Here is a 14,697-nt window from a genome sequence, read left to right on the forward strand (position 1 = left end):
GCTGGTGTCCATTTGTCTCTATGCCTGGATTCTGACTGTTTCATTTCAAGATTTTATCCTGATTTGCACAGACATGCAAATTATAAAATCTCCCTTTATCATTTGGACTCTAACTTATTTATTTAGGCATGCACTTTCCTTGCCCGCTCCGATCTGAAAAAACCATCAAGTCGATTGGCATTTGCCATTGGGGATGCCGTGAAGCCAAAGACAAGGGAGAACATAACAGCTGAGATGAAAATAAGATACTTCTCTCTGACAGTTCTGGACAGCTTATGTGGAATGGTTCGTGCCACCTGGGAAATAGTATCAGATTTCCTTTTTTTCTTTTTCTTTTTGTGCATCTGCTAATAAGGTAGTTTAATTTTGTCATTTCCAGATGACACCACTTTTTGATGCAACAGTCACTAATCTCAAGCTTGCAACGCATGGGCGGTTAGAAGCGATGAATGCTGTCCTGATTGCTTCAATAGCGGCTTCAACTTTTAACACACAATTAGAAGCGTGGGAGCCACTTGTCGAGCCTTTTGAAGGAATATTTAAGTATTGTTACAACCTTTTTTCCCTGTCAAAGCTTTTTGCAATTTATAATTTTTGTATAAACATCATTGTTTGCTTTTTGTCAGGTTTGAAACCTATGAGACAAATTTAAATTTGCCATCAAGAATAGGCAACAGAATGCGCCTTGCTGCTACCAGTGTTCTAAATATCAATCTTAGTGCAGCAAATCTTGAGACATTTGTGCAAACCATCACTTCATGGAGAAAACAGAGAGAACTAGAAGAGAAATCAGTGAAACGAATTGAGGTTAATGTTATCTCTAAATCTCCATGGTTGCTTCATTTTATTATAGGTTGCTTACTAGGTTATTCGGTCTTGCAGGAAGCTAGTCTTCATGATGGACATGGTGATGATGCAACTTTCTCAGCACTGGATGAGGATGATTTCCAGACTGTGACAATAGAAAATAAACTTGGGCGTGATGTTTTTATCAAAAGAGTTGAGCAAGATTTTGATACAGTTGAATTATTACTTCATGATTCTTGTACCTCAGTATGGCTTCCGCCTCCAAGGTATTCCGACAGATTAAATGTTGCAGATGAGTCAAGGGAACCACGTCGTTATGTTGCTGTGCAGATTGTAGAAGCAAAGGTTCTGAACATTGCTAACTTTTTTCAATAGCTAGCTGAGATTGAGTTCTACTGGTTGTTTCAATTTTGGGTGATTATTCTGGCATTCACAGGGTTTGCCTGTTGTTGATGATGGAAACAGCCACAATTTCTTCTGTGCTTTGCGTCTGGTTGTAGAGAATCAGGAATTAAGTCAGCAAAAGCTTTTTCCCCAGAGTGCCAGAACAAAATGTGTGAAGCCATCAATTGTTAAATCGAAGGATGTGGTTGAAGGCACTGCTAAATGGAATGAGCTCTTTATTTTTGAAGTTCCTCGGAAGGTGTTCACTGTAGCTTATTAGATTTGACTTATATATATATATATATATATAGAGAGAGAGAGAGAGAGAGAGAGACCATGATTTTTTTTTCTGACATTATTTGCATTTCTCCCAGGGGTTGGCTAAGTTGGAAATGGAGGTGACGAACCTTGCAGCAAAGGCTGGAAAAGGTGCCTGATGTTTGCCATGTTAGATTAGACTTCGTAGTGATGTTACTAAATATTGCATTTTACTTTAAGTTTCATTTTTGATTAATTGAAAACTTGTTTATAGTACCCATTAAACGAAATGATTACCTGAACATGTGACTCGCTTCTTGTTCTGGTGTTTATGCCTTAGATGATCTAAAGAGTTGAAGTTGATCATATATGTTGGTTTTTAGCAGCCCAAGTTGCGCTGAATAAACAAATATTTGGTGCTTCTGTATTCTAAACGGAGAAAGACATGCTATTATCCCTAATGTTTTTAACTGGTATAATGCAGGTGAGGTTGTAGGTGCATCTTCATTTTCTGTAGGACACGGTGCAAGTACTCTGAAGAAGGTTGCTTCAGTCAAAATGTTGCATCAAGCTTATGATTTTCAGAACACTGTATCCTATCCACTTAAGAAAAGGGTTAGTCTAATTGATGTTATCAGTCTTTCTGTTTGGATTTGGGAAAGCATCGTTAGTGAACTTTATGTATTCTTATGCTTGTTTTCTTCAGGGCCAAGACACTGATGATTACCAAGGATCCGTTCTTGTTTCTGCTTCTTATTATGAAGGGAAAATAGTTTCAAACTTCGAAAGTGATCGGGGAGGAGGCAGCGATATTGCTAGAGATATAGGTTTCTCTGTGGGACTTGCTCCAGAAGGTTCCTGGGAGAGTTTTCGGTCTTCTCTTCCTCTCTCAGTAATTACTAGAACTTTGAAGGATGATCTCATGGCTGTAGAAGTACTCATGAAAAATGGAAAAAAACATGCTGTTTTGAGGAGTCTTGCAACAGTTATAAATGATTCGGATATAAAGTTGGACATCTCAATATGCCATTATTCTATGGGTCAAACTCGTGATCCAAACCTTCAGAGAAGCAATGCTAATGTTTTTGTGGAAGAAGTATTCCAAAATCAATGGTATCATCCATCTGGTTGGGGAAATCACAGGCCTAGTTTGGGAGACGATGGCCCCAGGCGTTGGAGTAGTAGAGATTTCTCATATTCATCTGATGTGAGTGTTTATAACTTTGCAAGATGATACACTTTGCATTAGATCTCATTTTCCGTCCATTTGATTTTTTGCCATCTGATTTACTTTTAGGATTTCTTTGAACCTCGCATTCCGCCTGGATGGACATGGGCATCAACATGGACTGTTGACAAGTCTTATTGTGTTGATGATGATGGCTGGGCATATGGGCCTGACCATCACAATTGCAGATGGCCACCAAATTCAGCTACAAAATCCAATCTTCATAAATTCCGCCGAAGGCGTTGGACCCGTACAAGGAAGCAAGTTAATGATCAGGTTGCTGCTATTACTGATGTTTTTAATGCAACTAGTCCTGGTTCTGCTACTATTTTACCTTGGAGAAGCATGTCCAGAGATTCTAATTGCTGTTTGCAAGTTCGTCCATGGATTGATGATTCTCAAACTCTATATGCATGGGGACATTCAGTGGTTCAAGGTTCCGCCTCTGTCTGGGGAAAGGATCAATCATTTGCTGATCAAGGTGTACCTGCTCGACAGAATACTATGAAGGAGGCAAAAATATCTACTTCTCCATTGAGGTTAGATCAGCTTGAGAAGAAAGATGTACTATTCTGCTGTCCTGGCACTGGTGGTAAAAATTTTTGGCTGAGTATTGGTACTGATGCATCAGTTCTACATACGGAGCTCAACACCCCCGTCTATGATTGGACAATGTCAGTTAGTTCTCCTTTGAAATTGGAAAATAGACTTCCTTGTGGAGCTGAATACATTATTTGGGAGAAAATAAAAGATGGTAACAACATAGAGCGACAGCGCGGCTTTATAGAATCCCGTGGAACTGTGCATATGTATCATGCTGACATACGAAATCCAATATACCTTAAGTTGTTTCTTCAAGGGGGTTGGATTGCAGAAAAGGTGTGAATTGCGATTTTCAATGTGTCGTTACATGCACATTCCTCATGGTCCACATAATAATCAATCTACAAGGTTTTATTATCTTGTGAATAATTTTTGTTAATTCACTTTCACATCTTCATTTTGTATTGCAGGATGTTCTCATTTTGGATCTTGCTAGTAATAGTCATGCTGCTTCTTTTTGGATGGTTCAAAGACAGAGAAAAAGGTTTGTTCTTCCAAAACTTTTCTTTGGGTAAAGGTGTGTGTAATTGCCGTGAAGTATTTTTATTTGTTAGTGGGAATGATGTATTGGAAATAGCCATGCGATGTAATCTTAATGCCTTTTGATGTTTGGAAATTCGGTTTTGTCTGACGATGTTTTTAGAGTAGTCAATACACCAGATTCTATGATTGATAGTTTTGTCAATTATGCAATGTTCAGTATTCTTCTAATTTTATTGTATTTACTGAACCCGTAAGTAATTCCAAACCTGTGGTAGTTAATACTAAGCTCCAGGAAGGGTTCAAGAAAAAGGAATACAAGATGATTCGATCCAATAATGTGTTTGCAAAAGAACAGGTCAAGCACATAAAATTTCAGTTTTCCTGCTGATTTTCTTACTGTAGAAGAACACTTGGAAGTGTAGGTGAATCCTGTGATTTTACTATCTTACTGTTTCTTTTACGGATTGTGAGCACGATTAATCTATGCAACTTACTACACCATGTATCGAACATTTTCAGCATGTGACTAAACATAGATACCAGGAATTTAAGCCAGTTGCTTATGTGATTTTGTTTCTTAATTTCCTTCCCCCAGTTAACATCTGGCTTTTCTTTACATTGGACTATTGACTACATAAATAGGAAAAGACATATTAGATAATTATTTTATGTGTAGTATTGCTCCTGAGCAAACTTTATTTAAGGAAAATGAATGATATGTTTTGACAGATTCCAATAACAAGATCCAGTGGCCAATGTTATGTTGGATGTAACAAAAAACATTGGCTGATTTGGTTGGAGATCAATTTGTTACAAAGAGCTAATTTCTTTGCTCTGTGGATGCTACTTTGTGTATAAGTTCCTCTTCTGAAAAGTCCTAATTTTTTTCTCTGGGGATGCTGCTCTGCATATGGATTTCTTGTTTTTTATCCTAAGGATTTTTTTATAAGATTGGATGACCTCTTTTGACTTTGGAAGTAGGTGATTCTAAATTTGATAACTTACATACGATAATAAAACTTATGCAGCATCTACTAGTGGCTTGATGTTCGCAAATTGGTAGCCTGTAAGATATCTGCTGGCAGTCTTCTTCTTCATTGTAGTTCAGAACTGCGGGGTCCATCAAAGTTTAATATGACAGCTGACGTTAAGGAAGATCTAGCTTTACTCCTAAGCAAAGATAGAAAAGGAGCTTCTTGAGTACAAGGATCACTAAGTGGTCTTCCAACGATTTTAATGCATAGCCTTTTTGTTGCTTAAATTAGGTTTGTGATGATTTTAATTTGAAACCTTGTTCTTCATTCTCTGATAAATATTTGTTCAGTAATACTCAAAACAATCACCTCATGAGTAAAACAGGCTTGCCCAATCTTGGACAAAAACAGATTCTGAATGTCAGTTTCAGTTCCTGCCTTTTCAGGTCCTTGCAAATTGTTGGACCTTTTACATGGTAATTTGATTGAGACCTGATCTATTGCAGCTTTATTGTGCCTGATTATGTGCAGGAGGTTGCGAGTAAGCATTGAGCGTGACATTGGGGGGTCAAATGCTTCCCCAAAGACCATAAGGCTTTTTGTCCCATATTGGATTAGCAATGATACCTCATTATCATTAGCATATCAAGTAGTGGAAATTGAACCACTGGAGAGCGCAGATGTGGATTCTCTTGCACTGTCAAAAGCTAAATCTGCAAAAATAGCCATGAAAGCAACTCCTGGTTCATTGCTTGGGAGACAGATTAGTTCACGGAAGAATGTTCAAGTGCTTGAAATAATTGAAGACACTAGTCCGGTACCCAGCATGCTCTCTCCTCAAGACTATATTGGCCGTGGTGGTGTAATGCTGTTTTCGTCACGGAATGATAACTATCTGTCCCCACGTGTGGGGATCTCTGTTGCTCTTCGTTCATCTGAATATTTTAGTGCAGGGATATCTCTTCTTGATTTGGAGAAAAAGGTAACATGGATAAATGTTGTCAAAGTCTCTTAGATGGCTTTAAAGCTCGTCTTTTTTCTTTATGACAAGCGGCACTTATACAGTTTTATTTCTCTTACAGCAACGAGTTGATTTAAAGGCATTTGGTTCTGAAGGATATTATTATAAGCTTTCAGCTTTGCTGAACATGACGTCAGACAGAACAAAGGTATACTTTTGCATGTGCATCATTTTTTGGCTTCTAACTCTGCAACCTGGTGGCAAACTGTACTTAAGTGCTCGATTTACCTTCATGTTTTTATTGCTAAATTTGCTTATAGATCAAGGTATGACTAGTTTCATCTGTTTATGTCGTTACCGTAGAACCTTACTGATTTGCCAGTGGTAATTCAAGGCCTTTTAGTGAATTTGTATCTTGAAATTGTATGATATAGCCTTATTAATTATAACTTCATTCCTTTTTGGGTAGTAATCATGATATTTTGATCAAATGAGACCATTTTACAAGCTGTTGGTGAGTTTGTTCTTTGGCTATCTTAGATGTATGTGATAAGAATGTAAAAAAAGACAACAGCTGTACTCTACATCTCCTAGCTTGGTACTTATTTTTTTCAGTAAAGAGTGCTGGTTTCATACGCAGTGTCTTCTGGCTTAAATTGTGACTGAATAGTATGAGCTGTTTGATTATGCAGGTTGTGCATTTTCAACCACATACATTGTTCATTAACAGAGTTGGGTGCAGTGTTTGCCTGCAGCAATGTGATACTCAGTCTACAGAATGGATCCATCCTAGTGATACTCCTAAATGTTTTGGTTGGCACTCCACAAAAGTGGAATTGTTAAAGGTAGGTTGTAGCAAAAGTTTTCTTGCCACTTAGTCAAACCTATATTAAACGGAAAAAATCAGCAAGCCCTTGATAGATATATAATGTCTGCTTTATGTTGAACACTATTCTGTCTTCCCCACGGCAAATCATGTTTTCTTTGTCTTTGCCAAAACCAGTTGCGGCTGGATGGATATGAATGGAGTGCACCATTTAGTGTTAATACTGAGGGGATGATGTCTATTCACTTGAGAAGTGAAACTGGAACAGAGCAAATGCCTCTCAGGGTTGAGGTTAGAAGTGGAATGAAGGGCTCTCGCTACGAAGCTATATTCCGTCCAAATTTCTTTTCGAGTCCTTACAGGTTCTGTCATCTTGTTTTCTTTGCATCACTGTTTGCTTCTTAAGAGTTTCTTCAAACAGTACCAAGTAAAAATCTGATATGTTTGTACCTTTGTTTATTGGAATGAAGATTGCCTCTGCTGACAACTTTTATAGGACATAGAGTCCTACAACTGCATAATTTGCCTAATTTGCCTAAGTTTGCTAATGAGTATATGTTCGAAGTGGTTTTGATGTTTAAATTCTGATCCTGCTAAAAATAGCTTTGACCACTCTTTTTTTTGGGTAAATGGTCGGGAGAAATGCAAAACACAGCTCATTCATTGAAAATGGAGACTTGTATTGGGAGGAAAGTCCAGAATAGTTCTCGGAGATGGGAAGTCTACTATTCATAAAATAACATGATGAAAACTTTATAACTTGAAGTTTTTTGTTTTCTCTGCTGAAATGAGTAGTAAAATAGGCCTCAATTTTTTCCTTTTGGATGAAAAAATGAGTTCTAAAAGCTTCCTTTTGAAGCTGTTTTAATTCATATATCTTTATTTTCTCAATCATCAATTATGTGATGTGAATTACGATTTTCCAACCCTTCTCTATGATTTGTTATCTGCAGTGAATAGTAGGAGCTCAATAATTGCTAATTTTCATTTTGCAGGATTGAGAATCGGTCTTTGTTTTTGCCAATACGTTTTCGGCAAGTAGGTGGTTCCAGTGATTCATGGAAGTTTCTTCTGCCCAATTCATCCACTTGCTTTTCATGGGAAGATCTTGATAGGGAAAGAATGTTGGAAATCTTAGTAGATGGAAGTGACTCTGGCACATCGCAGAAGTACAATATCGATGAGATATTTGATCATGAGCCTATCCATGTTGATGGAGGAAATATATTCACTTTACGCGTTACTATTTTGAAAGAAGAGAAAACAAATGTTGTTAAAATCAGCGACTGGATGCCTGAAAATGAATCTTCTGCAACTTTCAATAGCATTTCCTCTTCTATGTTACACATCTCTGGAAATTATTTGCAGCCTCAGCAATCGATGTCCACCCCAGAATGTGAATTTCATTTCATTGTTGAGGTTTCAGAGCTTGGTTTGTCTATAATTGATCATACACCTGAAGAGATATTATATATGTCGGTCCAGAATCTTTTGCTGTCTCATTCAACTGGACTTGGCTCTGGAATCAGTAGGTAATGTGTTCTGGTGACTGCTAACAAGGTTAATGGTATTTCTCGCTGTTTGGGCATTCATAGCTTCTACTAGATGCTTTCACGTAGTAACTAAGCACTGTTATCTTCACAAACCATTAATGTTAAATTAGTTTACTGCAGGCTCAAAATTAGAATGCATGGGATCCAGGTGGATAATCAGTTGCCTTTGACTCCAATGCCAGTTCTCTTCAGGTCACAGCGAATAGGAGAGGAGAATGATTATCTCTTAAAATTTTCCCTCACCCAGCAATCAAATGGATCGTTGGATTTACATGTATATCCATATATAGGTTTCCAGGTGAGTGATCTGATACAGCTTCCTTATTTTATGTCTTTCTAGTGATTACCAAGATATTTACTGATGGTTGAGTACGTACTAACATCCTCTCAGGGACCTGAAAATTCTGCTTTTTTGATCAACATCCCTGAACCGATCATATGGCGCATTCATGGAATGATCCAGCAGGCCAATCTTAGTCAGTTATCTGATGCCCAGAGCACTTCTGTTTCAGTTGATCCTATCATCCAGATTGGGTATTAAAACATTACTTTTTGATCTTTGGATCTTTAGGTGTACAGAAAATCTCCAACATTGCTTCTGTGAACTTTCTTGTAATTGGAAATTTTCAAATTGACAGTGTTCTAAACTTCTCGGAGATCCGATTCAAGGTTACTATGGCTATGTCCCCCAGTCAGCGCCCAGTTGGTGTCCTTGGTTTTTGGTCAAGCTTGATGACTGCACTTGGAAACATGGAAAATATGCCAGTTAAGTTTCTGCTCCTGCTTGATCTTGTAATTTAATTGGATGGTATGTCTTGTAAGCTTGTCAGTTCTTCCCAAATTTTAGTGACTGGTTCCTTATTTGTTGGTTTCTAACATGAAACCTTCAGCTAATTAATCAGTCTTCTTGTGTTTCTGGTGGTAGATTCTTGAAGTTATTGAGTTGTATGCGATCTTGAAAGAGATTTAAAGAAGTAAGAACAAGAGGAAGATGAAGGAGGGAAGCTAGTACACTCTTGTTCTTACTATAAATCTCTTTCAAGATCACAAGAAATTGATTTGGAATGCTCTGGACTGCTTAAGCAGTCTTCCATACTATATGACTTCACTGGTTGTATATGGAACACTCAGTTGATATAATTTCTTTCTTGTCATGCAAAGTGCTGGGTACTGTTGGCAGCTGACTGAGATCAATAATTTGACTTTTTAATCAGGTCCGGATTAATGAGCGGTTCTTGGAAAATGTATGCCTGCAGCATAGTGTTCTTGTTGCTAATGCCATCTCAAACATTAAAAAGGATCTTCTCAGCCAGCCTTTTCAGCTACTCTCGGGTGTTGATATACTTGGCAATGCTAGTAGTGCACTTGGACATATGAGCAAAGGTGTTGCAGCCTTGTCGATGGATAAAAAATTTATACAAAGTCGACAAAGACAGGTTCATCAGGAATACTCTCTTTCATTGTTATGCAACATGGTGGTAATATTGAAGATCTTATTGAGAACAACTTGCATCTAAGACTCTGAATCCTTAGCAACCAACATCCTCTGTTACCTTTTTAGATTGTGGATTTTGTCAATGAAAGTAGTCGTTCACATTATGAAAAAAGAGCAACAAATACGTCTAAGTACATATTTACCCTATTAAACAGAGGGCAGTTCTCTTGGACCCAGATGGTGTGATGAATGGGATGGTAATACATATGAAGGCTTCAATATTAACTGAAGAATTTAGGTAGTTTTTAATGTGCATGGTAGAGGTTGGGGTGCATCTACTTTTGCAGTGATCTAAAGCCCATTTCTGTTACATTGCATTCCATGAGATGTGATATTTTGATAGTAATTATCCATTGCCGATGCTATTCTATTTGAATCTGAAGTAATTTTGTTGTAATTTTAATGTAAATCATATTTTGGGTTTACATGCATTCTTAGTGTGAAAATTCCCTATGCAAGCTGGAAGTGTGACTTTGTACATCCAAAAACCTGTTTACATTCATTTCACAAAATGCACATGTTTTTACAGGATGCTAAGGGGGTAGAGGATTTCGGTGATGTTATCCGGGATGGAGGTGGTGCGCTAGCTAAAGGCCTTTTCCGTGGAGTCACTGGCATTTTAACAAAGCCTCTTGAAGGCGCAAAAGCTTCAGGTGTTGAGGGCTTTGTTCAGGGTGTTGGGAAAGGATTAATAGGTGCTGCTGCACAACCTGTTAGTGGGGTTTTAGATCTTTTATCAAAAACTACCGAAGGTGCCAATGCTGTGAGGATGAAGATAGCATCTGCAATTGCATCAGAAGATCAACTCCTAAGGAGGCGGCTACCTCGGGCAATTAATGGTGATAATTTGCTTCGACCATATGATGAATACAAAGCGCAGGGACAGGTATTTTGCTTTTTGCCTTGCTCATATCATCCTCCACAACCCTCCTTTGTACTATGAAGCAAACAACATTCCATGCCCCAAATCTGGGCAAGGAGTTGTAGTTAGGAAGCAGAGGTATGGAAAAGATTGTGCAGATGAGGGTGATTACAAAGTGTTGGATTCTTGATGGCTTTTCACTGGTATGGGAAGGAAGGTTTTCTGTTATAATGCTGAGTGCATGGGGTGGTTTGGCAAGGATATGGTCTGTCTCAGTGTGCTTTCTGATTGAGGTTTCAGTGGGTCTTTTGCAGGTGTGGTGGATGGGAGGTGGATGCAAAGGCATGGGAAATATTGCATTTGGGGGGCCTGGGTATTGGAATGATGTTAGAGTAGGTTGGGAGGCAAGTAAGAGGAAGCTGGTTAATGTCTCTGGGAGTGGGGAGGAGGACAGGAAAGGGAGGGGGAATTTCAGATTTAGGTGTGCAAAGGTGGTGGAGGGGGTAAGAACACGAGGATATAGAACAATATGTGAAATATCTAGAAAGTGCAGTAAAGATAGATTAATAGGAGAAAAACCAAAGTTCTGTCCTTATACACTGTAATGTGTATTGTGCTTGACTAGCTTATCAAAAGAGCTCATTCATGTTTTCCCTGCATAGCATTCAATTTTGGGCCATAAGATATCAGTTTTCTATAGAATGCTGTCATGCTAATTCGAATTTGAAGTGCCCTGGGAATCTGAGTATGCTTTCTGTCAAAACATTAGGCAATGTTGCAGTTAGCAGAATCTGGATCATTTTTCAGCCAAGTTGATCTGTTCAAAGTACGTGCAAAATTTGCCTTAACGGATGCCTATGAAGACCATTTCTTACTTCCAAAGGGACGAATTGTTGTTATTACTCATCGAAGGGTGATTTTGATGCAAGTAAGTTTAACTTTAATCAAACTACCTGGTAGATATCAAAAGAAATCTTAATCCTGACTAAATTTCTAATCCTATCTAGCATTTGATGGCTCCATACTCACGTCATCTTGCTTAATTTATTAGCAACCATTCAACATTATTGCTCAAAAGAAGTTCAACCCAGCAAGGGATCCTTGTTCGGTTTCTTGGGATGTAGCTTGGAATGACCTTGTGACAATGGAATTGACTCATGGGAAAAAAGATCATGCAAGTGCTCCACCTTCGCGGCTTGTTGTGTATTTACAGAGTAGATCATTGGAGGCAAAGGATCAAGTTCGTGTTATAAAATGTAATCATGACACCAATCAGGCAATGGAGGTTTATACTTCAATTGAGCAAGCAAGGTCTACATATGGACCAAGTCAATTTCAGGTGCAGATTGTGTTTTGATTGAGTTTGTAGATAAATTTCCTTGATCATATTGTGGTCGTTCTCTTTGTTTCATCTTTAATTTTTCTCCCATCTTCCAGGCATTGCGTGAAAGGAAAGTGACAAAACCATATTCTCCAACTGCTGATATGGCCTCTGAAGTAATTTCAAAAGATGGAGTTTGCGTCTCCTCTCCCCAACAGTTGCCTGCATCAGTACCATTAACTTCTACATTTGGAACTAGCGAACATTGAATGATAAAAAGAAAATAGTTAATGTGATTAGATGGTGCAAGTTGTTACTGGTCATCCATGCAATCTAGAAGACTGCTCAGTTATTGCTTTTTTTGCAAGAAGTTGCATCACTATGAAGGTAATTTACATTTTATTCTTTTGTTTTCTAAAGCTGAAATCCACCCAATTCCACACTATCCTTGGGTATCAGCTAATCTGTATTTTTTTTGTATTTTTTTGGGGGTGGCCATGTTGCCAAATTGTCCTTGAAGGATGTTAAGAATCTTGCCTCAGTATCCAGACTTCTAAATTTGGAATCTTTTAAAATTCTTGGCATGAAGTTTAAAAACTTGGTTTTAGGTTTCCTTTTTTTTAGCATTGATATTAATAACCTGAACATCAAGCGACGATCCTGCTTCCTGGCATATGTGCGTGATACGGGTAGAATCTAATGTCTTCCTGGTAAAGTCTTTTAACGCTTCAAACATCAATTTGTCTTGGTTCTGTCCAAAGTATTTCAGTTTTATGTCACCAAAAATGGCCTAAAACAATGTCACTAGAGATGAAGCTCGGAAGCTTAAATTTGATAGTGCATCTTATATTACTGTAAATCTGGATCTCATCAAACGCATAAGTTCCAATCAACACGAGTTTAGGGTATGACACCATTGTTTTTGGGTTGCAGGTGCGTAAGTTCTGGCTTGAGGGCAGAAAAGGTCAAAGAGCCGTATTGTTGAAAGGACTCCCAATGATGGGCTTCCAGATTCTGGTATTTGTAGGGTGCATTTTATGTGTTTTATGGGTATAAATATTGTACATAACATAGATGGCAATACATGAAGATAATTTAGGTTAGAAACTACCGGACATGTTCTACCTCCCATTATATATTCTGGGCATTGGATGGCTTTAGCCGCCCATTTTGCATGCCATGTAATCTTAATGTCTATATTTAGGCTTTTAGGTCCATATAGCAAGGCTTCGCTCCTCAGCAGACATATTGTGTATGCCTCTTGTTTCATCGGTAACTCATGTGGAAACTTTTCCCAGATAATCTGGAAGTCTTCTTTGTCCAGGATCCTGTACTTGTTTTCCGGCCAGTTATTGATGCTCTTTATTCTGTCATCTACTGCAAGATGGAGCAGATTGTATTTGCAATTTGAACTATAATATGTAAGACTGGTAGTGTGACTGAGATGGTATATCGGCTGCTACGTTATGCAAAGCTGGAGTCCAATCATTATTGGATGTCTGCAAGGAAATCGTTCGTTTTCTTTCTGAGTAGTTATGATGTCAAAAGCGTGATAGCTGGGACATATCTGACAATGTCAGGCTGACATGTGTAGTACAGTTATTGTTATCATTTGGGGGTTAATGGTAATCAAGCATTCAAAATGAGGCCTGGCTATTTCTCGGGCAGAACAATTCATGTTGCCTTTTTTTGTTTGGTGGTGGTGGGATGGATCAGATGGTTCATTGTTGGTAAACATCAACTTTATGAAGCTCAAAAATTACGGGTAAAATGAAAGTCAATTCAGGGTTGGCTGCAGATGTACAGTGACGGTGAAGTAAGCGTCCCTCTCGGCTGAGGAGCAACTGCAAAACGCTATTCTTGCAAGTTGCAATCAGTCACAAATAATTCCCACTACAACTTAATATCCAAATCATGTTGAGTGATTTATGCTGGACGATTTCTAGCAAATTTAGTAATAAAATCTTCTTTGTTATAAAAAAAAATTCATGTTTTAATAATGAGTTCAAAAAAATTGAGTTATATTTGAGTTGCCAATAATGATGCTTCTTGCGGAGACAAAAGAATTGCTGAGTTGCTGTACCAAGCAGTCTCCTGTTATTTCCACCATTTTTAAGTGAGCAATTATTGTGTCTATATTTCTCACGGCCGTATATGGAGAAAAGGGAGGAGCTGATTACATTGATAATTGTGTGTTTTATTTCTTACTAGTTGTGTATTAGAACATGCTCAAAGGTAAGGGCATAAACAAGTCTAATCAAGTGAAATATGCTAGTGTTTAATCTTGTTTGATTATTTCAACAGGATTGAAATTTTGTTCAAATTTGATTTATTTTTTTGTCAAACTGACTTTGAGCGAATTTTTTTAATAAATATTGTTGAATATGAAACGCTATTCAAAATATAGTTTGACAAGTTGGACGAATCAAATTCAAATGATTACTAAACCAAGCTCGATTCGACTTAGGTGCCGTTTGGTAAAAAGAAATCGGAATTAGGAATTGAAATAATTTCAATTCTTGTTGTTTGGATTACATGTATTGGATTCAAAATCTTGGAGTGAATCATTAAAATTTAAGAGTTCTCAATCCCCAACAAATTGGAGGGGTTTTGGTATATTCTCAAATTTGACTCAATTTGCCTTGAAGACTTCAAAAAAGAAAAGAAAACGTATCATCTTTATTCCAACCTCCATGATAGCACCTTACCATTAGATTTTCTCTTTCATCTTTTCGCTCTCATCTCATCTTTTACAGCAAGCTTTCATCATTATCCTTTTCTCTTTTTTTCTCTAGTCATTCACTCTTCCAATCTTTCATGGAAACAGTCTCATCTCATTTGGTTATCTCTCCTTTTTTTATTAATCTCTATCATTTTCTTTTTTCTTCTCTCTTCCTCTCTCTTCTAATACTTTATGGTAGTTGCTTCTCTCCATTTGGTTC

At 37.8% G+C, this 14,697-nt stretch overlaps 1 protein-coding gene across 1 annotated transcript in view; it reads left to right on the top strand.

Moving 5' to 3' along the window:
• Positions 1-13,078, top strand: part of LOC113735303 (uncharacterized) — a 41,720-nt gene extending 28,642 nt beyond the window's left edge. Inside the window, exons 41-64 of the mRNA XM_072083258.1 lie at positions 127-285; positions 380-543; positions 627-807; positions 883-1,152; positions 1,244-1,450; positions 1,566-1,620; positions 1,934-2,064; positions 2,156-2,656; positions 2,747-3,556; positions 3,691-3,764; positions 5,269-5,719; positions 5,820-5,906; positions 6,391-6,543; positions 6,702-6,886; positions 7,520-8,056; positions 8,198-8,375; positions 8,469-8,611; positions 8,716-8,842; positions 9,292-9,513; positions 10,102-10,458; positions 11,204-11,362; positions 11,486-11,773; positions 11,872-12,142; positions 12,689-13,078. Of these exons, the coding sequence (XP_071939359.1) occupies positions 127-285; positions 380-543; positions 627-807; positions 883-1,152; positions 1,244-1,450; positions 1,566-1,620; positions 1,934-2,064; positions 2,156-2,656; positions 2,747-3,556; positions 3,691-3,764; positions 5,269-5,719; positions 5,820-5,906; positions 6,391-6,543; positions 6,702-6,886; positions 7,520-8,056; positions 8,198-8,375; positions 8,469-8,611; positions 8,716-8,842; positions 9,292-9,513; positions 10,102-10,458; positions 11,204-11,362; positions 11,486-11,773; positions 11,872-12,024 (5,592 nt within the window). The 3' untranslated portion in view covers positions 12,025-12,142; positions 12,689-13,078. The remainder of the gene's footprint in view (positions 1-126; positions 286-379; positions 544-626; positions 808-882; positions 1,153-1,243; positions 1,451-1,565; positions 1,621-1,933; positions 2,065-2,155; positions 2,657-2,746; positions 3,557-3,690; positions 3,765-5,268; positions 5,720-5,819; positions 5,907-6,390; positions 6,544-6,701; positions 6,887-7,519; positions 8,057-8,197; positions 8,376-8,468; positions 8,612-8,715; positions 8,843-9,291; positions 9,514-10,101; positions 10,459-11,203; positions 11,363-11,485; positions 11,774-11,871; positions 12,143-12,688) is intronic.
• The last annotated feature ends 1,619 nt before the right edge of the window (positions 13,079-14,697 follow it).

Source organism: Coffea arabica, chromosome 3c (assembly GCF_036785885.1).
Source record: "Coffea arabica cultivar ET-39 chromosome 3c, Coffea Arabica ET-39 HiFi, whole genome shotgun sequence".
Taxonomy (NCBI): Eukaryota; Viridiplantae; Streptophyta; class Magnoliopsida; order Gentianales; family Rubiaceae; genus Coffea; species Coffea arabica.